This window comes from Nannobrachium achirus, assembly GCF_963921795.1.
Source record: "Nannobrachium achirus genome assembly, chromosome: 19".
Lineage (NCBI taxonomy): Eukaryota > Metazoa > Chordata > Actinopteri > Myctophiformes > Myctophidae > Nannobrachium > Nannobrachium achirus.
The window spans coordinates 6,698,861-6,724,859 of NC_137826.1; the positions used below are offsets into that span (position 1 = coordinate 6,698,861).

At 41.7% G+C, this 25,999-nt stretch overlaps 1 protein-coding gene across 2 annotated transcripts; it reads left to right on the forward strand.

Moving 5' to 3' along the window:
• The first annotated feature begins 1,589 nt into the window (after nucleotides 1-1,589).
• Nucleotides 1,590-25,999, forward strand: dpp3 (dipeptidyl-peptidase 3). Of its 2 annotated transcripts, none has more exons than XM_080748793.1 (19): nucleotides 1,590-1,757; nucleotides 4,303-4,464; nucleotides 5,852-5,996; nucleotides 6,485-6,574; nucleotides 7,194-7,331; nucleotides 7,876-7,950; nucleotides 9,432-9,522; nucleotides 10,212-10,342; nucleotides 12,584-12,714; nucleotides 13,413-13,471; nucleotides 15,099-15,293; nucleotides 15,425-15,537; nucleotides 15,689-15,781; nucleotides 16,257-16,319; nucleotides 16,560-16,684; nucleotides 18,968-19,088; nucleotides 20,347-20,526; nucleotides 22,599-22,761; nucleotides 25,215-25,999. In XM_080748793.1, exons 1-19 carry the CDS (start codon nucleotides 1,654-1,656, stop codon nucleotides 25,355-25,357), a joined length of 2,322 nt encoding a protein of 773 aa, XP_080604919.1. In that variant the 5' UTR covers nucleotides 1,590-1,653; the 3' UTR covers nucleotides 25,358-25,999. The 2 variants fall into 2 exon arrangements, with proteins under 2 accessions (XP_080604919.1, XP_080604920.1); XM_080748794.1 differs by lacking the exon at nucleotides 1,590-1,757 and adding an exon at nucleotides 2,028-2,089.

Genomic DNA, 25,999 nt, shown 5'->3' on the forward strand with positions numbered 1-25,999 from the left:
GTTTTTTGCACATGAATGCCGTAAATTCCATAGGGATAGATCACACATGACATTTATGACATCATCAACGTGCGACAGGCATTTCCCCTATTGAGTGATTCGTTATTTCTAGGAGAAATAAAATATTTAAGGTGTTTTTAATTTTACATTGTAAATATAGAGGACTATTATAATGTATTAAGGCATATTTGTCGTATTAGTCAGGGTCGGGATCACTTTAATCCTCCCCGCCCCCCGCCCCAATATCGACATTGGTGTAGTCTTGGGCGCCACCTATGGTAGCTACCTGGTCATTACAGGGTGTTAGGGTGTTAGGTTCATATCTATGGTTAGGTTGTTCGAACTTGTGCTAAATTTCCCAGAAGTCCAAGAAACGAAACTTACGAAAACTAAACTACGCAGTTGAGTAGCACTTGTCTTGCAGCGTGGTCTGAGAACACGAAGCACCGAAGGCAGAATTGTTTTGGAAAGCAGCAACAATTACGGTATGTAGTGATTTGTACACGATACACCCAATCAATTAAATGAAATAAAGAGTTGGAGGTTCCAATGGACTCCCTACACTTCGAGTGCTGTCATTCTGGCATTATGACACTTGCGAGTCGCGACCCCTCGACTAGCTTAGGTCGTTGTAAATTTGGTTATATCAAGAACAGCTTTTGTTTAAAACTGTACTATGTGTGTGACTCTAAATGAGCCGCATAGCGTGGTGTGGATGCTAGCTACACGCTGAGCTTGTAGATCTGCAATGTAGAGCCTATGTTCGATCCTTCCACGGTTTATAAACGGTCTTCCAGCGATTCTGGGTACCATGAAAAGCGCTTTATAAGTGAGTCTGATGTATTATTATTAGGCCTACTACACGTTACTAAGCTAAATTGAAATGACTCTGCCATATTTAGCCATCACACTTGTCACTTATTGATTTTTGTGCTTAGCCTACTGCTCGCTTGGTGGACCATTTGTTGGTGTGAAAAGATCAAAGCCGTCACTCGGTGCGCACATGCTAGGAGTCTAGGACATGCAGGAGAGGATGGATAAATACACACACCACTTAATTTAATGTGCATTTTTGTCATCTAAAGTTACATTGTCTGTGTTTTCTTAGCCTCGGGATCCTGGCATTTATACTTGGAGCTGAATGAGTCCGCCTAGGTTAGTGATTCCCAAACTTTTTAGCCCGTGACCCAAAAGAGCAGTGAAAACAGCAGCTCACAAGGCGTTGCTTCGTGCCGCGTTGTGAGCTTGTAGAGCGGCTATTTTCACTACTTATATTTGTTTTCAAATCTTTGAACATGTTTTTTTCTTTTTAGAAATAATAATAATACAAAAAAAAATCATAGGGAACTTAAAATTAAGGGACCCATAAAAATGTGTCCGTGACCCACAAAAGGGTCCCGACCCAGTGTTTGGTAACCAGACTTGGAGCAGCCTGTTGGGTATGACGTCACCTACTGGTTGACAAGCAGTACTGCCTGAAGCTCACAGACGGAAGTTCTCATATAACATCGCGAGAGCGTGCGGTGCGGTCGGTCTGCCACTGTTGTTATCAGTTTCATAAACAAGTGGACAATGTTGTTGCAGGCGCTTCGTGGCAGCTTCGTGGTCAGATCAGCAACAACAAGAGGAAAATGGAAAAGGCTGTCGACGAGGATGGGATTCGAACCCACGCGTGCAGAGCACAATGGATTAGCAGTCCATCGCCTTAACCACTCGGCCACCTCGTCTTATACTGCCTGTATATGGACGCGAACCTAGTAATTATTTAATCTCCACACCGATATGTGTTTAGAGGCTTGACCTTCACTTGCATGTCTATGTAATTACTATGTAATTACTATGTAATAACGCTTGTTACTGGGCAGAATGGAGCAATTATGTACACGCACGTCTCATATTACGTAGGGAAAAACAGTAGTTTCAGGGACAAGGTTGTTGTATGTTTTATTTAGATTGTGATTGGTTTGTGTTGTCTGTCAATCGACCGGTCTGTGGATATGATTGGCTGAGGGGCGAGTCTTGCGTTGAATGAATACAGGAAGCGAGTGTAGAGAGCGTGAGACTGCAAATTGACAGAAACTCTCAGGCAGTAAGTTATTAAGTTCATGATGTTTAACTTGGAGATAGACGTTCAAATTAACTGTGTATAAAATAGCAGCTATAAGCGGATCGCATGGGAAGTGTCTGATGATGGGGGTGATTGTTCACCACGGTTATTGTTGATAAAGTTCTCTCATTGCTTGCCAGCTGTGAGTTTAGCATGCCTGCTAACGTTAGCCGTCTCTCTCTCCAGCAGCATAACGATAACGTGTAGAAACCAAAAGCAAAAGCAATGCTGTTCTGGGTGATTAGAAATGGCATCTTAGACATATAGCTTATGTAGTAGCTATATGTTTATTTTCAATGATTTACAGTAGAAATGAATAGCTGTTTTGTCTACCACCAGCTTATAATGTTTGTAACTGTTAGCTTCTTTGTAGAGCAGGTGGTCAATCATAGCATGCCTGTATTCAATTCAAATGAGCTTTTGGCTTGAGAAAACATACGTTTACACTGGCAAATCAAGTGTCAAAAATAAAATAAAAACAGTTGATGCTAGGGGTACAGCATTGTGTAAACAGAGCTATGTCGCATTGTGTCCTTTTATAAGTACAGGGTATAAAGCTGTTGGAACAAATTGCAGCATTGTTTTTTTCTCAATACAGTTTAAATTGTATAAGAAAAAACAACTCAGATTGAAATGCATTTAAATGTAGCAGCTCTGTTTCATACTGTATGTGCAGTTACAGTAGGTCTTGATGTTAATTATTCATAGATGAGGTCAGAACCTTTTGTGCACACAGTAAAATCCTCATTGTTCATTCATCCTTTTCTAACAAAATAATGGTACGAGATGGACCCGTAAGGGTCCATTGATTCCAGATTTGTATAGAGTTTTACTGTGTGGATACACTAAACTTTCTATATTTCAGATAGTTGTTTCTGTGTCTCCCAGACTCTGCTCTAGGCCGATGAGCTGCACAAGCGACCCAGAGGGTGTTTGCCTTGTACAACCTGCAACATAAGTCACACTTGCTTCCATAGTCAGCTCAATTCATCATGAGATCTAAAAGTCCCAATCTGATTGTGTTTAACGGCAATTGCGGAATTTTGTGAGACCAAATGCTTGCCCATACAAAGAGGACAGCTTAAACGGTCAGTCACAGTTGAGGTGCAATATTGGTGAGTTGATTGATGCCATTAAATACAATCACTTGTTTCTTTCTCATGAAGAGGGCTGTTTGTCTATGGAAGGAATTGTGACTTACAGGTTGCAATACAAGGCAAACACCCTATCACTTGAGGCTAGGCTTACACTGATCATAAGCAAACATCACATGTAATGTCTACTAGTGTTGCTGGCTGATGATTAGAGACATCCAGTGGTACAATGGTGATTTGGTTGGTGATTTGGTGGGTCGCTTATCTAGAGACCTCACGTGTACGTCGCTCAACACCTACTATACAGGTCTATTGATATGCATACAGGCCTTTTTCTTTGTTAAAACACCCTGTTATGACACTAAAGCGTCGGCGAGGTGTGAACTTGGGGTTTTGGGATCAGGATGTCTGTTTTGTGTGAGAGGTGTGACACCTGCTCAGAAAAGATATGGGGTGGCGGGGGCGCCTGGACTAATTAAGATGGAGACATTTTAACTGTTTTTTTATCGTCCCCTTTGACCCTGTGTTCCTCTCCTTGTCTCCTGCATAGGGTGACCAGACCTCCCGTTTTACCCGGGACAGTCCCGTTTTCAAGCTACGTGTCCTGGTGTCCCGACAAATATCTCTAAAACACTAATATGTCCCGGTTTTCAACATTCACTACAAAATTATCCCGGTTTTCGCCAGAATTAAAATAATAGTAGCTGTTTTCAGTGGTTGCATAGACATTTATCATGTTCTTTTCATGAAAACATGCTCACCTAACCAATCAGTAAAAAGGAACAAATTCATTGCGTGTCTGAATTCAACGCTGAGGCTGTTTGTCAATCACTCACTGCCTGTTTGCAACCCTGCGGTGCGTGTGTGCGCGTGCACAAACGTTAGAGAATGGGCACGCGCGTGCGCGGTAACGTGCGCATTGCTTTTAGGGTCCCAGTTTTAGGCAACAGTGTTTTGCGTCCCGGTTTGAGTGGCTGAAAATATGGTCACCCTACTCCTGCACTATCTTCTTCTCCTTCCACTCAACTCATCATCCTTCTCGTTTCATCTGGTTACCCCCCTCCCTCCCTCCCTCCCTCCCTCCCTCTGTTGTGCTTTCAGTTCCTCCTTACCAGTGTTAAATCCAGCAGCCCTGAAGATGGTGGACTCCCAGTACTACCTCCCTAATGACATCGGCATCTCTGCGCTGGACTGCCGCGAGGCCTTCCAGCTACTCTCACCGCGAGAGAAGCTGTACTCCCATTACCTCTCCCGTGCAGCATGGTACGATGCAAAGCATAGCAAATTCAAACTTGGGACTGGTAAATGTTGTCCCTTCTCCAAATTCTGGGGCTGCTGATAAGTGATAATGGATCAGTAGTGTATACTTGTAAAAGGTGTAGTTTAATAACAAATTGTATTGCATATCTTTAATTATTTGAATATCTTGCATTTTCTAATGGTAAAATAAATGAAGGTGGGCATTTCAGGTGTTATTTCTGCCATTTACCCATACACATTTAGGATGTTTCTTAAGAATGATCAGCTTTTGGTGACCTGATGTTGAATCTTTCAACGTTTAACATTATTATGAATGATTTTTTTTTTCTATTTCTTGGTTTCTTGGTTCTTTTAACCGATTTAGTGCCATTCCCGAGAATACTCGTGAAAAGTACTCGAGTAGCCTGAGTGCCGATCCCGAGTATACTCGCGAAAAGTAATATATTACTGTAACGGCGGTTATCCTACCGGGTACAATGGCGGAAGGTTCCGAGCCGATCTCCGTCACTGATTTCTCATCATCACGGATCCACGAGCACAAAATAGTAATCCCATAACATTGAGGCAGACGGGGAATCTCATCTTTAAAGGAGTAGTTAACCCCCAAAATGACTTTTTTTTCCATTGATTACTCACGCCATGGAGAGTAGAGTTCAATAATATTTTTTAGTTTTTGTCACATTCCTAAGACAAAATTTTTATTTGAGTAAATTTACCCCCATTGATTCCGGATGGTGACCCGTTTCGAAACGGGTCACCATCCGGAATCAATGGGGGTAAATTTATTGTTATCACATTTATGTCTTAGGAATGTGACAAAAACTAAAAAATATTATTGAACTCTACTCTCCATGGCGTGAGTAATCAATAGGAAAAAAGTCATTTTGGGGGTGAACTACTCCTTTAATGTCCATTATCTCAAAACAACACTTTCAAGTGGGAGGATGGCAATAGATGATCGCTAATAAAACATGTTGAAAAGCTCCGTTCCGCCATTACACAACACCACGTGGACGATGAGCGTCATGACATCATGACGCGATGACGTCAGACCGGAAGTGTTAACGCTATGGACTTCTGGCCTTCAAAATAAGAGACAGGCCGTTAATGGGGCCAGCGAGAGGCACTCTGGACATTTTAATCCGTTAATCTCTGGGGCACAGAATGGGTTGTTAATATATTATCTAGCCACTTAAATCCTATAAACTTCATTTGACCAAGGGGTCTATCCTCGGCCCCCTCCTTTTTCCCTTACACCAAATCAGCTATTTTCTTTTCTACCGAATTCTCACCCATTTAGAGATGGACAAGAATAAGGATGTTTAGGTGTTTGATTGGCACACTGTACACATGATACACATAGAATGACACATTAAAACTGTGGCTCTAGGTACGGCGGGCTGGCGGTGCTGCTGCAGACCTCACCAGAATCCACCGACATCTTCGTCCTGCTGCAGAGAATCTTTCGCAATCAGACGCCTGCTCAGCTGGAGCAGGTTGCCTTAGCGGCCGGACTCAGCCCTGAAGAGTACCAGGTGAGTCCACCCTCCATCGTGGTTCTCATTGGAACATGATGAATATAAATAACATTTCTGTTTGGCTTTTAGGCTTCATAAACGATATGATATGACAAATAACTTACATAATTGAATAACTTAATACTTGAAGAAAAAAAGTGCACGGATCATGCACGCCCATGCCTAGATCATGCACAGAGTGTGTGCACACTGTTCACAGCTTTCAAACAAAAAAATCCACTTGTAGATCCGCATTCTTGAGATGCAAATAGCTGATCTACATGCTCAAAACGTGTGACGCATTATGAGCTTGTAGATCTGCTCTTTCCACTATTTATTTATTTTGAAGTTTGAAAATCAATGATAATTTCTCTTTTGATTCTTCAGATTGTGATGATTTATGCAAAAAAATAATCGAGGTCATCTCAAATAATTGTGATCAGGGGATTATGTAATAATTGTGGCAGGTCTTCATACTGTAATGTTTGTCTGCATTCATCTTCCAGGCTTTCTTGGTCTATGCAGCGGGACTGTACGCCAACATGGGCAACTACAAGTCATTTGGAGACACCAAGTTCATCCCCAACCTCCCCAAGGTACCGAGGCAGAGTCTAGAGAGGATCTAGAGCAGTGTTTCTCAACCTTTTTTCTGCATGGGCACACTTTTCATGTCCTAAGAATTCATGGGCACCAATATAATACGGGGGTGTAAATATCGTCACTGTCTGGAAGAAACCTTGTATCTCCAAGTTTCAAATTTGTACGTTTCTTTGCAAAGTAAAGCCCTGCTTCATCATACAAGGCTGTCGCACAACAGTAGTGAAAACAGCAGATTTACAAGCACACAACGCCTCGCACCGCGAGGCGTTGTGTGCTTGTAGATCGGCTGTTTTCACTAGTTTAAATCATTTTTAAAATGATAAATACAATACTGGCTTTCAAGCAGTTTCAAGGGGCACACTTGACCCTTCTCTGGGGCACACCAAAGGTCCCCAGGCAAGGTGGTTGAGAAACACTGAACTAGAGAGTATAGTATTATATTAAGTGCTCAGTACAGTATGTCATTTTATTGGCCTTTCTGTCTGTAGCCTGTCCCCATTCTGTACATGAGTACTGTCTTCAGTTTCCTAATTGCTTCTGACATGGTAGTAATATTTTGCATTACTGTGTGTCTCTTACATGTATTTCTTTGCATGTGTGATTCGTGTAACTCAGGACAAGCTGAAGGCTCTGGTGTGGGCCAGCCAGGCGTTTAAGGACCAGCCCAGTGAAATGGAGGCTCTGTGGGACAGCTGTTCCTCTCTCCTCTACTCTCTAGAAAACAAACTGAAACAGCTGGGCCTGGGGGACAAGGTAACGGTTAAATGAATGTCACTGTATTTGTGAGGGATTTATTAATGAGTTATATTTAACGGTAGGGTAAGTGATTTTCTTTGGTTAAATTAAGTGATAAATTGCTATAGAGTGCTTGTTCAGTAATGGGAATCTCCACGTTTCTTGGAGACTCTTAATTAAACAATAAACATATTTTCAGGTCGGTATACCAGTTTTTATCCAATCAGGATGGAGAACTCGGACAAGATACAGACTAAACAAGTGGAATTGGAAGTGATGACACAAAGAAATGAGCAGACATAATTGGAACTGGAACGCTCTCAAAATGTGCAAACCACCTGGAAATGTATTTTGTTTTTGCTAAAGAGCTGGAGGGACGGGAGACTCCTGTTACTGAACAAGCACTATATAGCAGTGATTACTAACAGAATAGTTCTTTAATTTTTAACAAATGTTTAGGTTTTAGCCAAAAGATATCACTTACCCTACCTTTTTAAAAAAAAATATGTATTCTAACTACCTGGTATGGATTCTAACGTCTCTTTCCTCTTGTGTGATACAGGGCATTACCACCTATTTCTCAGGAAACTGTGTTTTGGAGGACGCTGAGCTGGCCCAAAAGTTCCTGGACTCACAGGTCAGCAGCCAGCAAGCCCTTTACATCCTACCTGGTCCCTCTGGCCTGGTTCCAGCCCATAGCCCGCCCACTCTCAGAGTGGACTGTTTCTCTGGTCTGGAGCTGAGTGAATGAATTGGCAGTTTAGCAAACCAAAATTGCGGCTCCTCCAATGAGATGAGCGCGGGAGGTGGAGGTGGGTTTAATGAATATCCAATCTGCGCAGCAGTTGAAACGATTCGAACGAAGTTCACACAGCAGGCAGGCGTACACACACACACACACACACACACACACACACACACACACACACACACACACACACACACACACACACACACACACGCATGCCCTGATTTCACCAAGCTGTTAATGTTGATTACATGTTTCTGGTTGCAATTCTGTGTGGAAGCAGTCACTGGCACAGACAGACACACACACACACCGCGATCACGTTGATCACAAAAGTGATTGCACAAAAGTCCCTCCTCTGTAAATCGTTCATAATAGGGCACAGTGTCAGACTCAAGCATCAGCTGAGTCTGAAATCAGGCTATGGTCCCTCTGAATAGTCACTGCTTCATCCACCACAGCCAAATTCAAGCCACGTTTTTCCAAAGGAATTCTCTTCTTTCTTTTCAACCTGACAAAGCATGTCCGCATCCACAGCCTCATACTGGATAGAATGTCGACCACAGAACACAACGCACCCCTGACCAGAATTCAACTGCAGGGGCTCTGACAGACCACTTCTGGTCTCCTCTTTCAGTTAACAGAGGGGTGGGCAAGCTTTTCGGGTCCAGGATCACTTGGCCGTTTTCCAAGCACTGGTGTGGTGCCAGACAATGAGAACCACTGTTGCTTCTTTTACGTCTCATTGTAGGCTGCTGATTAAATTGATGCAAGCATATAATAAGTAAATCATTTGGTAATAAAACCTAAAAAAGAATGAGTCAATAATTTAATATGAATAAGAAAGGTAAGATACATTCTGGCTAACTGGGGAGAAAGGCTTTATGTACATCAAACACTAATGGTTAATGGCGGTTGTTTTTGATAACTCAACTGATCACCTCAATAGCCCAATCTGATCACAAGGTAGATCAAAAAGAGGTGGTTGCCCAGCCCAGCTCTGAGTTAAGAAATATCTCATCCAGCTAGCCAAGCAGCAGCCTAGATATGCTTTGACTAATTAGATTCACAGGAGAAATGTATTCGACTTCTAAAGACGAAATGAAAGTGGTGAGAGGATGGCACCTGCTTTACAGTCTGTTGTGCAGACTGTGGCGGAAGCGTTTGTAAATTGTCTGAGCCAACAGTCTGTCTCAAGATGCTACCATCCCACTGAGATCCAAAGTCTTCTTTGTAGAACTTTTCTTTTGGTCCCCCATGACGAATTGACGATGGAGAACTCCCAACGCTTTCTCCCACCTTTGATCCTGTCATGTAAGTCTCCTTGAATTATTTCTCCTTTAAAAAGTATGTTTTTGTTCTGTCTCTAGAACCTATCTGCCTACAACACCCGTCTGTTCAAGAGGGAGAATGGAGGAAAGGCTTGCTATGAGGTGCGCCTGGCATCGGCTGTCCAGAAAGGTCAGCGCATTTAATCTTGTGTTTTATCATGGTTGCACAAATTACCACTTTCAACCTGGCATCCTATTATGGCCTTGTCATTATACATCTTAAAACACTTTACAAAATAGCAAAAACAGCAGATCTACAAGCTCCAAAACGTGTCGCCCTGCGATGTGATGTGAGCATGTAGAATTGATATTTTTGTGTGACACCATCGTATGAAATGGGTTTTAGTGGTTTATTAAGTCGGCCACATTTAGCATAATAATTGCGGTCATCTGCATTGAATAACAACTGCGTATATACAATTTATCTGACTTAATTTGTATACGTTTTGTTCTACTGGCCAAAGATGTATATTCTTCAGTCAAGCCACTTATTTTATGTCTTCCTTTTAACTTCTGAGGTCAGAAGTCTGAGATTCCCGGGATTCCTCAGAAGAGACTTTGTGGCACGAAACTTGACCACTTCTGCCAATTAAACATCTTTTTAACAGGAGACATTTTGTTGGGTGGATATTTCTGTTCCTGTGTCATGATGTATTCTTGGATCAAGCACACATGCAACTTGGTTTCGGCATGTCTTTTTGATCTCTCGTTTTAACCTCTGTCATTGTCTTTTTTTTACATTTTTCGTTTTCCTAATTCAACATTCTTCCCACACTTTTGTGTGTTTGTGAAAACAATATCTGTGATCTGGTTCTACAGACTCCGCGACAGAGGGGGAATGCGCGTCGCGCTGTGGCAACTTCACGTTCGATGGCAAGGAGTTCCAGGTGAAAAGAGGCGACTACGCTCCTCTCATGGAGAAGGTCAGCCACTACCTCCAACAAGCACAGGTCAGTGAAAGAGCAGGGCTTTTATAACTTGACCCATTTAGGCCTGAACACATTATGACGCAATATTTTATGCTTTAACTATTGAAAAATAGCAGATATACAAGCTCACAGCGCGGCACCGAGTGCCGCGCTGCGAGCTTGTAGATCTGCTATTTTTGAAAAATCGTGAAAATTAGAATTTTGACCCGATTCTATAAGTGTCTTTTGAAACCTAATAAGATTTTTTGAAAAACCGATGTTTGTATGTCAACAATCTGGCCAGCCATCGTCAAAGAAAAGGTCCTTTTCACTTAACTGGAGCTCAGTTGGTCTGTTCTTGAGAGACTACTATGTCAGTGGTTCTCAAACCTTTTCATGTGAAGGACCCCCAAACTGATATTTATTTGGCCACGGACCCCCATCTCAAAATATTTAGTTCCAGGGACCACCCAGAAGCAAAATTTGAGTTACAAACGTTCGCTTTGAAAATACATATATTCAAAGATTTGTACACATTTTCACAACTCTTTTCAAAAATAGCAGATCTACAAGCTCACAGCGCGGCACTTGGTGCCACGCTGTGAGCTTGTATATCTGCTATTTTTCAAATGTTAAAGCATTCAATATGCCCAGGCCTAAATGGGTTAAGGCAAAGTAAAATCACTGTGGGATTGACACTAGGGTCTCAGGGGCACTTGCCCAAAGGTCATGCCCACTTGCCCGAAAAGTAAATCGTCCATTATAAAATGATAGGTAAGATTTTAATTACAGCTCAATTTAACACTTATTTCTTTACTTTCTGGGGCTGTGCGATAAGAAAAATGTCATACCTCATTATACCTCCAAATCCCAAATACCTACATAGCTGTGATTGAATATGTCTATGGTGTCATACTTGTTATTTTATATTTTTAAGTGTAGCAACAATAAAAACAGCACATTAAACAGTCCACAGACCAGAAGACAGAGCACGCTGGCCACGCTCAGGTGTTTAGACAGATATCTCTTGTTGTGTTTATTAGGGATGGCCAACGGCTAACCGTTACCGTTAAACCGATAAGAAATTGGTTACCGGTAAGCACTAACGGTTAATTTTGACCGATAAAAAAGAAAAGAAAAAGGAAATCAACCCATGTGTCACACCAAAAGCCCCGTACACCAATATCTACGCAACATCAAGTCATCAACCATGCAACTATACGCGCTGTGGTCACACATTTCTGGACACCAATGCCTGTGTAACATCCATGCATTCACGCAACTGCGAGTCTGCGACGCTGCTTGATTTGGAGTCGTACACGCTGACTTGTTCATCAGGAAACAAATGCTCCGTCGTCGATTGGATTTTACAAAACAGACCCCCGTCACATTGAATCCCGTTTAAGAAGAGCTTAAAACACAACTTTCTAATGTTACATGTTGATGACGTGAGGAACGCTAAAGTCGTCTTGGTTACAGAGTAGCTAGGATATGCGAAAATAACAAAGCTCAGAGTCGCAAATTCAATGATCGCTGCATCAGCACACACAAAACACGGGCGAGAGAGAAGAAAATTAATGAAATGGACATCACGTTTAGCCGATCCAACCATTCCAAAAGTCATACGATTGAAAGTTATTGCTCTACATGCGAGCATCTCGTTGCTGCTGTGTTGTTAGGCGACCGACAGGGAGTACACAGAATTTTAGAGAGGCATGGGCTGAAGGGCCTTTTGGTGGACAATTCTGTTGATAAAAGTTAAGTGCTCCAGCCCCCTTTGCTGTATGTGCGCACGTGCCTGGCGAGAGCGCATCACATTACAGACTGATCATTTCAATACCACCGTTTCTTTGCAAAAACACATTTCTTTTAGAAAACATTTGCATTCTTGTTTCTCCTAGTTTTATTGTTTTTAATGTGTAAATATGGCACTTTATTATGGGGAAAAACGTGTGTATTTCCCTTTTTTTAAATCGCTAAAATAGCGCATTTTTGAACACATTTCCTTAACGGTTAACGGTTAATTAACTGATAAGGCCTTTCGGTTATCGGTTAAGAAAAAATCTCCATTTGGCCATCCCTAGTGTTTATACAGTAGACGGTTGCGTCCCCTCTCAAATGAGCACTTGCCCGGTCGGGCAACCTGAAAGCAAACTTCACCTGCCCGAAAGTTTTATTTACCTGCCAGGGGCAGGTGGGCAAGCCTTAGTGTCAATGCCTGGTTCACAATCGACGCTGAGAGCGACGGATGCTCACGGTTGTGACTCTGTGATTGGTTGACAGGCCCACGCTGCCAACGACAACCAGCGGTCCATGTTGGAGGAGTACTGCCGCAGTTTCACCTTCGGCTCAGTGGACGCCCACAAGGAGGGCTCCCGCTACTGGATCAAAGATAAGGGACCAATCGTTGAGAGGTAAAGTTTGAGGTATTTTCTGTTATTTATGCATCCCCCCATTTAAAGGAGTAGTTCACCCCCCAAAATTACGTATTTTCTATCAATTACACACACCATGGAGATAGTTTTTTCTTAGGAATGCGACAAAACCTAAAATCTCCATGAATTCACGGCTTCATGGGGTGTGTAATTGATAAGAATGTTTTGGGGGTGAACTACTCCTACTAGCCAGCTCAGTGGCCTAGAGTGTCCGCCCTGAGACTGGGAGGTCGGGGGTTCAATCCCCAGCCAGCCAGGTCATTCCAAAACCCTGGAATCAAAACTCAAGGTTTGGATTGGGGGTAAGTCCTTGCGACATACTAGCGTCATGTCCAGGGGGTGTACATCAAGCTGCCTCACGTTACAAAAACAGGAAATAGGCTCCTGCCCTATGGGCCTCACGGCTCGGCAAGGCTTACTTACTTACTACTTACACCTTAATGTTTTCCTCCCCAACAACATGTCTAAATGTGGTGGTCTTGAAACAATATAGATAGAACATGCATATCCATACACTGTACAGAGTCTGCACACTGCTTTTCTCAGAGGTGTTTGTCACCAATAGTACTATGTGGATAAAAGGTTTGGATCTATTGGCGATAAAGAAAGACCTCTCTTTCTTTTTGCCATCTCAAATCTTCTGTTATCTTCTCTTATCCTCCATCTGTTCTTCTCAGCTACATAGGTTTCATAGAGAGCTACAGGGACCCGTTTGGCTCCAGAGGAGAGTTTGAAGGTAACTTTTCTTTTTCCTTACTTTTCTTTTCTCCCTAAAAGTTTTGGAAATGGTAATATTAAGTTGTCTTTTGCCGGGCGCCCGCTGGCCTAGTGGTCAAGGCGCATACCACATACTAGGCTATGATGCCTGCGCCGCCGGTTTGATTCCCGATCCGGACGACCTTTGCCACATGTCATTCCCCATCTCTCTCCCCATTTCCTGTCAGTCTACTATCCTATCAAATAAAGGCATAAAAAAAAGAAAAGCCAAAGTTGTCTTTTGCCACTCTAAATCCATTAACCGTAATTATAAGGACCTTTTACAATGCATGCAAATTCCAGGTCAGCCAATGATTGGTATCTGCTGTCAATGAAATCAGAACATTTTATCTGCAAATATTTTGGTGATAGATGTTTTTAAGATGGCATTTTCTGCATACTTTTCTAAGGATGGATGTCATGTGCAGGATTCTAAATGGTAACTCTGCTCTTTGAGTTGGAGGACCACTATATTGGAGTTGGTGTCACATAGCCAGATGATTAGAGATCTCTGCTTACTGAGCCAGCCAGCTGGGGGCATCCAAATTCAAACATATAGACTAGAATATTGTAGAAAACTCCCTAATGTCACCGTAAAGTCTTTGCATTAGTTGCAGGCCTTTTCAAATAGTTTCCACTCAGTTTCATCCTATCTAAATGTCACCAGATGAGTAGGAGGAGATCTCGTGAGGCTTTATCGGAGCTCACCCGAGATTAGATGGATTGGGTAGGAGTTGTTCAGTTCTTTTGAATGTGTTCCTTTTGAAGTGAAGTTGAAACAGATGTTTGTGTACTACTGTGAATGGCAAAATATAGAGGGCACTGGGCTGGCCATTGTGTCCCTGAACTGTTACGTATCCGCTAGTGTCGTTCTATGGATGGATGCATCTCCAACATAACTTCACTGTTAAGATCTTTGATATCAAATATCAAAGAAACAGGTCCCGCACTGTGTATAACTTGCGAAAAAAAGATCATTATTAAGTTGACGTTTCGGTCTTTAGACCTTCATCAGGAAAAACCTGATGAAGATCTAAAGACTGAAACCTGGGCGCCCGCTGGTCTAGTGGTCAAGGCGCATACGACATACTAGGCTATGATGCCTGCTGGCGTCGCCGGTTCGATTCCCGATCCGGACGACCTTTGCCACATGTCATTCCCCATCTCTCTCCCCATTTCCTGTCAGTCTACTATCTTATCAAATAAAGGCATAAAAAAGCCCAAAAACAAATCTTAAAGACTGAAACCTTTCAACCTCAATCGAAACCTTTCAACGGACCAGAACCTTTCCATAATGAATCATGTTGTTACAGGCGACAATGTTTGAATAGGGCTAAAAGTGGCCAAATAAAATAACATTCAGTTAATGTTTTATTTTTTCCTTAAATCAGCGGTGACTCTTCATCTTAATATTTACCAAATGGGAGCTTTGGCCATGCTGATCAAACAGGGCTGTCGTATTTCTATGAGATGCTGTGTTATTGGCACATGGTGCATTGCCATGGAAAATGAGTCAACCGAGGGTCGTCGTATGCAGAAAGTGGTTCACAAATACTTGAACTATTACACAGAAAACCACTAAATACAATGTCCCACTGTGCTACCAGGCTTCGTGGCTGTGGTGAACAAGGCTATGAGCGAGCGTTTTGCCAAACTGGTGAGTTCTGCGGAGGTGCTGCTCCCCGAGCTGCCCTGGCCCAGAGACTACGAGAAAGACATCTTCCTCAAACCGGACTTCACCTCGCTCGACGTACTCACGTTCGCAGGCAGTGGAATACCTGCTGGCATCAACATCCCCAACTGTACGTATTCAATATTAAATTCACAACCCACCAACACAGGCTACTTTTCTTGGCCCAATCTTCTAGCCTTGCCCTCTGCTGTGTCTGAGATAACAGTGTGTGTGTGTCTGTCTGTGTGTGTGCATGCGTAGACGATGACATCAGGCAATCAGAGGGCTTTAAGAATGTGTCGCTTGGCAACGTGCTGGCTGTAGCCTACGCCACACAAAAGGACAAACTCACTTTCTTGGAGGAGGACGACAAGGTGTGATGTGCACACACGAACACGCACCGCATATTATGCAGCCATTCTGTCCCCAAATTCCGTCTCAGAAATTATTACCGCCAGTCGCACACCCTCTCAAATTAATCCATTCATATTGTGTGTCTGTATTTGTGCTGTGTGTGTGTTTCAGGATGTGTACATTCAGTGGAAAGGCCCATCGTTTGAGGTGCAGGTTGGACTCCATGAGCTGCTGGGTCATGGCAGTGGTAAACTCTTTGTCAAGGTCTGTAGCATAGTCGAGGATTCACAATAAGCCTCACTTGTAGTTGCATTTAATTGAACAGCACAGTGTGTAGATATGGGGGCATCTACAAAAACAACAAAGCACAATTCACAATAAACCTCGCCCATTTAATTGAACAGATGCACCTGTAATTTCCTGCTATTTTCCTGCACTTTATGTACAAGAATTTCACTGCATATAATGCTATGAATTGTATTGTATGTTTATGTGAATGTGACAATAATAAGCACTTTGAACCAATACGAACCCTCAGTAAATCTATTTTTAGAATAGCTGAAATTTGAGAAAGGATGAGCCAACAGCCGTGCACACTCTTTGACATAACTAGTGAAGTAGATAATAAACAGATTTTTCTTTTTCCTTTTGAGTTGACTCGTGAGGAACTTGGGAAAGCTGTCACAAAGGTGTAAAAACTGTACACTAACAGGTCTGTACCCTCTGTTTCTCTGTTTAGGACGACAAGGGCAATTTCAACTTTGACCAGACCAAGGTTACCAACCCAGAGACTGGACAACTGGTCAGTTTGTGTGTGTCAGAGAGAGATGTTTCACATATGTTTTATCCTTTAAAGAAATCTACATATTATATATATTCAAAACGTTACAATCTTAAGTTTATGGGGCTCTGATCATGCTGAAACCTTGCCTGCATTTGGAGTCATATGTCATATTGTCACGGATGACTGACATGAAAGGCTGTGAAGTCCGACATCCACACTGAAGCCATGTGGGTCCCAAAATTATTTTTTATATTGCAGGTGTCGAGCTGGTATGTAGGCAGTGAGACCTGGGACAGCAAATTCTCCACCATCGCCTCCACCTACGAAGAATGCCGCGCAGAGTGCGTGGGCCTCTACCTGTGCCTGAACAAGGAAGTGCTCGGGTATGTCTGCACCGTTGTTAAAGTTCAACACCTTTCCTTTTGATTTACACAATTCAATTCGATTCAAACTTTATTCCAGACACACAGGGGGTCCATAGAGTAAATACACAGGATTTAAAGTTCTCAGTTCTGGGGACTGATTTCAGTATTGAAATTCCAGGGACTATTTCTGAGATCAGTGCAGAGCCGCAAAAAAATAAATGAATAAGAGGTGTAGCGATGGCCGCGGCGTGAATGACAAAGTAGTCAAAACGCTTGTCAAGTGATCTCCAAACTAAAAAGCAGTTATAATTTCAAGATATGAGTATTTGAATTGGTCAGACTAGCAATAGAATAAAACAGAACTTCAGAAGATATTTTAATAAAATGAAGCATGAATTGGCACACACACATTCAGTGAAGGCAGTTTAGAATGTCAGGGAAACACCCCAAATATTGGTGTGTTTCTAAAATCACACATTGGGACATTGTCTGAAAAAAAAGAAGAAAAAAATCAGCCTTCTTTTTGGCTTTAACCCCTGAATACAGTCAACAACATTTAAAATGAAAACAATAACAGCATACCCAAAAACAATAAAAAACAGAAAAAAACATAAAATCACAAGTATAGTGTGTACGCAGCCTGGACGGGAACCGGAGACAGCTCTTCACAGGATTGACCACCGGAGACAGCTCTTCACAGGATTGACCACCGGAGACAGCTCCTCACAGGATTGACCACCGGTGACAGCTCTTCACTGGATTGACTATATCCACAATTATGCTGTTTTAGGGACTAATCCAGGCGAAACCATACTTTGAATGCCTTGAGAGAGCCTCACATGTGTGGATCCCACATGAAACAAACAAGTGACTGGCACTATGCCATCTAGGGACCTTTTAGTAGAATCACAGTTCATCATAGGCTGCTTTCTTTCTCCCCATCTTAACGTCTCATTTGTTTGCTCTGATTCTTTTCTCTGTTAACGGCTTTCCTGTTTTATTCCATCTTCACCCCCCCTAATCTCCCTCTCTCAGTGAAGGATTGCTTTATGGCTTTTCTGTCCAGCAATATGTAGGTGTTTTTGTCTCAAGTGGCCATCTGGGTGCTGCTAACGCGGCGCCAGGCCTAATGATGAATGACTTGTGTAGGGTTCAAGTTTTATGTGGGGATGGGGGGCCGTCGATGCCTCAGCTTTTGACATCCCACCCCTCTGGTCATTAATCTTTATGGCCTTGGGGATACGTTTTATCACTGCTTCTGGTCAGACTGAATTAAATGCATACCTTTTTATTTTCGGGATAGTGTAGAATGTCTTTATATGTTTGACATTCATCAATTTAATTCATTAAAATGTTCCCCCCTACAAAAAGCTCATAACGCATCGATGTGTTGTGAGCTTGTAGATTGTGTGTGTGTGTGTGTGTGTGTGTTTGTGTGTACATACACAGCCTTTTGCTATAATGCCCCAACCACTTGGAATGAGCTACAACTTAATTTAAAGATATGTTCTCCCATAACATATGGTCATTTTAAATCTTTGGTTGTAGATCTACCCACAACTGTCTGCAACTGTTTCTTAACTCATCTAGTGCCATTCACGAGATGTCTCGGGAAAAGTAATAGATTACTGTAGTGCCATTCACGAGATATCTCGGGAAAAGTAATAGATTACTGTAACGGCGAGTACATTACCGAGAAGAATGGCCGCGGGTCCGGAGACGAAATCCGTCGCTGATTTTGCATCATCACGGCTCCACGAGCACAAAATAGTCCCATCCATAACATTGAGGTGGACGGGGGATCTCATCTTTAATGTCCATTATCTCAAAACTACACTTTAGAAGCTAGGATGGATGCAGATGCTCGCTTATGTTACACAATGATAAAAGCTCCGGTCGGCCATTACACAACTCCACGTGGAGAACGATCGGTTCCGGCGCACGATCCGATGACGTCAGACCGGAAGTGATTGCGTGGTGGACTTCTGGCCTTCAAAATAAGACAACGCAAGTGAATGGGACCTGAAGGAGGCACTTTGGACATTATAATCCGTTAATGTCTGGGGCTCTGAATGAGTTAACTTATTGTGAATATTGATTGTACATATTTTGTGAATATTGATTTATTTATTGATGTATCTCGACGACACTGCAAATGAGGGCAACCTCAATGTTTCTCGAGAATAAAGGTTTGAATGAATGAATATAATTTTGTCATACAAAGAAGTATATAGGGCTTTAAGTGGTTAAGAACATGTAGGTTCTCTTTACAAATGGAACCCTGCTACATGTGTGTTCCAGCATCTTCGGTCACGAGGGCCAGGATGCAGAGGATGTGGTGTACGTCAACTGGCTCAACATGGTCCGAGCCGGACTACTGGGCCTGGAGTTCTACACACCAGAGAGCCAGAGCTGGAGACAGGTAATTATGTCTGTCTGTCTGTCTCTCTCTCTATGTCCCTGTCTCGCTCTCTCTCTCCTAAAACGAATAAATAATGCTGACGTTTGCACTGAAAACTACATTAACATTTGTCATGAAAGAACAACATCTGTCGCCCTGTGTCGGTTTTTCGCCATCTCTTTTTCCCAGTTTCTCTCCTGTTATCCGTCTCTCTCTCATGCTCTCACTATCCCGATTTGGGCTCTCCCAGTCTCTCCTGTTATACGTCTCTCTCACACTCGCACTATCCCGATTTGGGCTGGTATGCAGCCGAGATTTAATACAATTGTAGAGAAATCTTTTAAAAGCAGTAGTCGTACAGTATTCTACCCCATCTCACGTAATCTCTCTCTCTCACGGTCACTCCTCACTTGGGCTATTTCACAACATGCCATAACCACGAATAATCACCTTCATTAATGTAAAACTGTTCAGAGAGTGACAGCATTACAAAGTGCTTTCCAAACAACTGTGACACATGGCCTAAACTCTGCGTATTTATGACGTTATTTGGGACCGTCCAAGTTTACACTCTGGTGTTTTTTAACCCACTTAGAACGGGTACACATTATTGTTTATCATTATTTTATGCTTTAACTATTGAAAAATAGTAGATATACAAGCTCACAGCGCGCTGAGCTTGTAGATCTGCTATTTTCTTTTTTTTAATCGTGAAAATGCGAATTTTGACCCGATTCTATAAGTGTATTTTGAATCCTTTTAAGATTTTTTTTTGAAAACCCTATGTTTCTATGTCAGCAATCTGGCTAGCCATCGTCAAAGAAAAGGTCCTTTTCACTTCAACTGGAGCTCAGTTAGTCTGTTCTTGAGAGACTACTATGTCAGTGGTTCTCAAACTTTTTCATGTGAAGGACCCCCAAAATGATATGAATTTGGCCACGGACCCCCATCTCAAAACATTTAGTTCCAGGGACCCCCTAAGAAGCAAAATTTTAGTTACAAGCGTTCGCTTTGAAAATACATGCATTCAAAGATTTGCACACATTTTCACGACTTTTTCAAAAATAGCAGATCTACAAGCTCGCAGCTCGGCACTCGGTGCCGCGCTGTGAGCTTGTAGATCTGCTGTTTTTCACTGGTTAAAGCATTCAATAGTTCTATGCCTAAATGGGTTAATAGTGTGAGCGCACAAGTCTGTCATGCTGTGTTTATAAGACGTATGGAATATGCATTATTGTGTTGTGTGTGTGTATATATGTGTGTGTGTGTATGGTATCAGGCACACATGCAGGCCCGCTTTGTGATCCTGCGGGTGTTGCTGGAGGCCGGTGAAGGCCTGGTGAAATTGGAGGAGGTGACGGGACAGGACGGCAGGCCGGACGCACGGATCACCCTGGACCGCAGCAAGGTCCACACGGTGGGCAAGGACGCCATCCGCAGGTTCCTCTGCAAACTGCAGGTGCGTCTGTGGAAAATATCACTCAGTAATACAGATCCATCTAAAAATAATTAGAATATTGTGTAAAAAAGCATTGCAGATGCCATAGCACCCCAAATCATAACTTCCCACTGGACTTAAAGCAACTCTGACTCCAGAAGGTTGACATTTCTCTATTATAAATCCTTGTTTTTTGAGTGGTCTCGTGTAATATTGTAAAATTTTGAAATATGGACTTTTGATATTCATGAGCTTTATGCCATAAACATTCTAAAAGGTTTGGAATAATTCACTGACTGTGCAATGTATCTAGAATATATGAAAGTTTCAAAAAGATATATGAAAGTTTCAAGAACATTTACCTTTACACGATATTCAAATTCTTTTAGATGGTTCTGTACACAGCAGGTTTTAGAGGGCACCTCCCACCCAGTTAACATGTTGATGTTTTTGTTTTCTATATTCTTTTTGCATCTTTCGTGATTTATTTAGATTATCTACTACACATTCATAGAGCTTCATGGGATGTGTTCCATCTCATTAAGCACAGGATCCTTAGTATCCCTATTCTGGGGTCGGCAAAAATAGCAGATCTTGCAACACGTGAGTTTGTACGCTGGCTATTTTAGACAAAGATTGTATATAGAGGGAAAACATGAGGGGGGCTTAGTATTAGTCCTGAGTCAATTAAATATATCGTCACTGTCGGGCAGAAACCTTGTATCTCCAAGTTTCAAATTTGTAATTTTTTTCGCAAAGTAAAGCCCTGCTTCACAGGCCGTTGCACAGAAGTAGTGAAAACATCGGCTGTTTTCACTAGTTTAAATCTATTTAAAATGATGAATACAAAACAAACAGTTTTGGACATGCAAGGTTTCCACCCGACAACGACGATATATAGGGTTAAGTGGTTAACAAATGCATGCAAATATGTCTTATGTACAGTATGTGAAGGAGTGGAGTGTACAGCATGTACATGGCTTATTACTGCCATGGAACATTAGATTTGTAAGCAGTGAAAAATGCTGAGTTAAGCCCATGTTCCACTTTTTCCATAATCATGTGATTTCAAAATTATACCCTTTGTCGCCAACACCAACCGAGAAACACATTCCAAGTTCTACTACAACATATTAGAGCTCTGAAATATTGTTTATGGTCAGGACAACTGTTGGCTGATTGAAAACACATGTAACACTGAAACATGTACAATGTCTTTATTATGTCTTTATTTACTGAAGTCAGATTGTTGGATCTCAGTGACTAAAGAGAAGTTGAAATGAACTTAAAGAGTCATGAAACCCAAAATCACTTTTTCTATAAATATATATTATATCAATGAGTCACTTGTGATAGGGAGCAATGATATGGTTGAATTTGCCCATAGGCTTGTGGATTCAGAGCTTTCTGCTGTCTCTCTGTAGCTATTTCTGTGTTCTTCCAGTTTCCGGGTAGAAAATAAATATTTGGCGCCACTCATTACATATTTGCTCTCGGTGTACAATTAGTTCGGCATGAGGTGGCTTATCTATTCACTTCTACATTTTAGAAACCACTCCTACATTTTAGATTTCTTTACATATTCTAAATTCTGATAAAACAAATAAAGAGGCGGGTTTTCTCGCTCCTTTAAGATCTGTCGATTGCCTGTATCTCAATATTCAGTTTTCCATGTTGCTCATTACAATGCATGTCATTTGGGGTAGTTGGATAATATTTCCCAACCCTGTTGCCCTCACATTTTAATGTCATTCACTGTGCCATATGGACACATTATGTGATTATCTTTAAACTACTATTGTATGTTCTACTACTATAGTTGATAGATTCTTGGGATAGTTTTACAGTACATAATAGAATATAATCAAATAGAATCACAGCTATATAGTTATTGGTTTAAACGCAGTGTATCATTAGAAAATGATTTAACTGACCAGATCTTCTGGGTTCAAGTGTTTAATGCCAGGTTTGTTATATGAAAAGACAGCTCTCCCATTATTTCTCACTCCCTTTCAGATTAAAAAACATATCAGAATGTAGCATGTTTGGCCAGTGTCCTATCAATACAATACTCTCATGTGGTCGTCTCGTAGGTGTTCAAGGCCACGGCAGACGTGGAGGGGGGCAGGGCTCTGTACGAGGGTTACTCAGCCGTCGGCGACACCGGTGCCTACAACTTCCTGCGGCTCAGGGAGACCGTGCTGCTGAGGAAGGAAGCCCGGAAGATGTTTGTCCAGGCCAACACCAAAGTCAACGGTAAACTAATTACATCACGTGTGTGTGTTGGTGGTGTGGCACACTATTATATAGGCTACCATTTCCAAAATCCCGTCATCATATGTCAAGATATTGTCTTCCGTGATTTCACAATTCAGACATTTAAGTCCATGGTTTGTCTTTATTTGCTGTAATCAAGACATCTGAATATCACAATTTAAAGGGGAAGCAACAGAGCTACAGAGGAATTTGATGAATTCCCCTCTTTTTTGCTCAAAAGACCAACAACAAAGCTGAATGAAAAATGGCAAGAAGAGCCAAGTTGCTCACAGACAAGATACAGATACAGTACAATTGCATAGTGAAATTACCTTATTTTGGGCATTTCATCATGGGTAAAAAAGCAAAAGAAGCTAAAAAAAATATTTTTGTTGTATTTTCTGTGAAAAAAAAGAATAAATATATTGTTAAAAAAAAAGAAAAAAGCTAAAATAGACAATCCACAAGCGCACAACTTGCCGCAAGCTTGTAGATTGGCTATTTTCGCTATATTTATAAATAAATAAAAATAGGACTTAAGTGCTTAAACTGTAGCTGCTGTAAAATTGCTATCACATTGATGAACTCCACGTCCACACTACTCATTCTTTTACAGCATGGCTCTGCAGGAGGCTGCGGCTGTCTATAAGAGTGTGTATGTACAGTATGTCAGGAGCTAACCTTGCAAACCACTGGACCAATCAACACGATTTTGTTTTGTGTACACTGGCAATAGGTCAAAGAGGTACCTCCACCAAATCTCTTTTTACATGTGTTTACATGTATTGAACAGGCTGACACATCATATGTCATAGATATGCCATAGACGAATGATATCATAGATAAACAACATCACTTGCTGGTCACACTGGTAGCCAGATAAGTCGACCTCTTTCAAAGTCGACCCAGACTCTTTTCCCAACGGGTCTGTGGCTAAAATTAGCCACAGATTTGACTAAAATCTAATCTGTGCTTCTGGGGGTCCCTGGAACAAAAAGGTTAGCAATAGGGGTCCATCCGTGGAACAAACTATTTTGAGATGGGGGGGTCCACGGCCAAAAATACATTTTGGGGGTCCTTAACCACTGATAGGCACATTCTACAAATGTCTTCTAAATCATAACAATTTTCTGAAAAAAACGTATGTGGCCATCAGTGTTTCTCAAACTTTGTCATGTGAAGGACCCCCAGAATGATATGTATTTGGCTACGGACCCCCATCACAAAATATTTTGTTCCAGGGAGCCCCAGAAGCAAATATTTGATTTTTGTCTATTCTGCATCTAGCTAAGGCCTCAGACCCGTTGGGAAAGGAGTTTGGGGTCGACTTTGAAAGCGGTCGACTTTTCTGGCATTCGTCACACTAAGTCAGAGATCCACATTGGAGCCACGCCGTTATCATGTGGATCCTGGGATCCACATGATTACATTGTGTTCCTTGACAGAGAGCAGTTGAAGGGAGTCACAGTAGGGAACCAGAAAGCCTTGTTCCCAAATAGGGATGGGACGATCTGTGATATTATCGTTTATCGTGATAAAAAACTCTCACGATAATCGTATCGTGGAGATTTAAATTATCGTGATATCGTCCTCCGTCATGGACTGGAATCAATTCACCTTTTATTTGCCGAGCTGCATATCCAATACCACTTAAACCCTATAATTGGTGAAAGGTACTTATAATATACGTACTTGATACAGTCTTTTTTCATTCTCTATCAAATGTCTTTGCCCAAAAAATTTCCGATTTACAAGCTCACAACGCATTGTAGATCTGCTATTTTTTGGCAAATGTTCCACCCCAGGATAATGGATTTTGATCATCGCAATAATATCGTAAATCGCGATTTCTTTTGTCACAATAATCGTGATATGAAAATGTCATATCGTCCCATCCCTAGAAGGGAGTCACAGTAGGGAGCCAGAAAGCCTCGTTCCCAAACCGGCCTACTTGAGCCAAGGGTACAAGTACGTAGGGCTGTCACGATATGACATTTTACATGACGATTAATTGTCACTCAAATAATTGGCGATTAACGATTTAATTGTGTTTTTGTCGTTGATAATTACATTTCTGTTTGGCTTTTAGGCTTTGAAGTTGCATATGGTAGATATGACACATGACCTAAATATACAAATACATTACTGACATATTTGACAACTTACTACTTAAAAAATACCATTGATAGTGGAAATAGCCGATCTACAAGCTCACAACGCGTCGCGATGCGACGCGTTGTGAGCTTGTAGATCTGCTATTTCCACTATTTTTGACTTTCTTAAAAATACATGAACGTTTTTCAACATGGAAACGATTATGACGATTATGAAAAATAATCACGGTAATGTCAAATAATCAGGATTAGACGATTATGTAATAATTGTGACAGCCCTGCAAGTACGTATATGTACCAAACACTTATTGTCTGTGTGTGTGTGTTTGTGGCTCCCAGGTGTCAGCGTAGAGCTGGTGGAATACGAGGGCAGCGCGTCGGGGTTGATTTGCTCCTTCATCGACCGCTTCCAGGACGACGCAGAGCAGCTAGAGGCCAACCTGTTGGAGCTAAACAAGAGAGATGCGCCTTGTTGGTCTTGACTCCATTCCCATCACTATGCCAACTGAAACCTTTTTTTTTTAAACCATTGTTTAAACATACAGAATCCGAAAAAATGTCATAAAAATAAAACCATACGTGAAAGGGAATAGTTCTGAAGAATATACCAGACTCTAGTGAGTGAGTAATGTAAAGCCATGGAAGTGTTAGGCCTACAATGGATCTACCGTAGACCACCATACAGCCAGAGACTTCCCCAGACCTGCATTTAACTTCTCAGTGCTGGTCTGTACAGTCGATGGAAAGTTTCAAAAAACGGATTAGCAAAAGTTTGTGAAATGTTTTTGTTTTGTACTTCCCAGCCACTATACAGTTGGGAGCTTGAACAGTTGACATTCAAATGAAGGCTGTGAGGTGTTAAAAGAAAATCCATCCCTAATCATATCTGGCTTTTATTGATTTTGGCTTCAGAATAAGCACCTTACCGTCGGGAGATCATTTGAGTAGTTTGGGTGACTTGACTGTCAAACAGTCACCAAAGCAAGTTCATGTTGACTGGTCAATATAGTGCAAGTCAAGCTGCTCTCTGATAACCAGACTGAAAAGTAAGACACTCACTGGGCAGGTACCAATTACTGTAATTGTAACAAGTGTGAACTGATGATTCTGTACAAATAAATTTG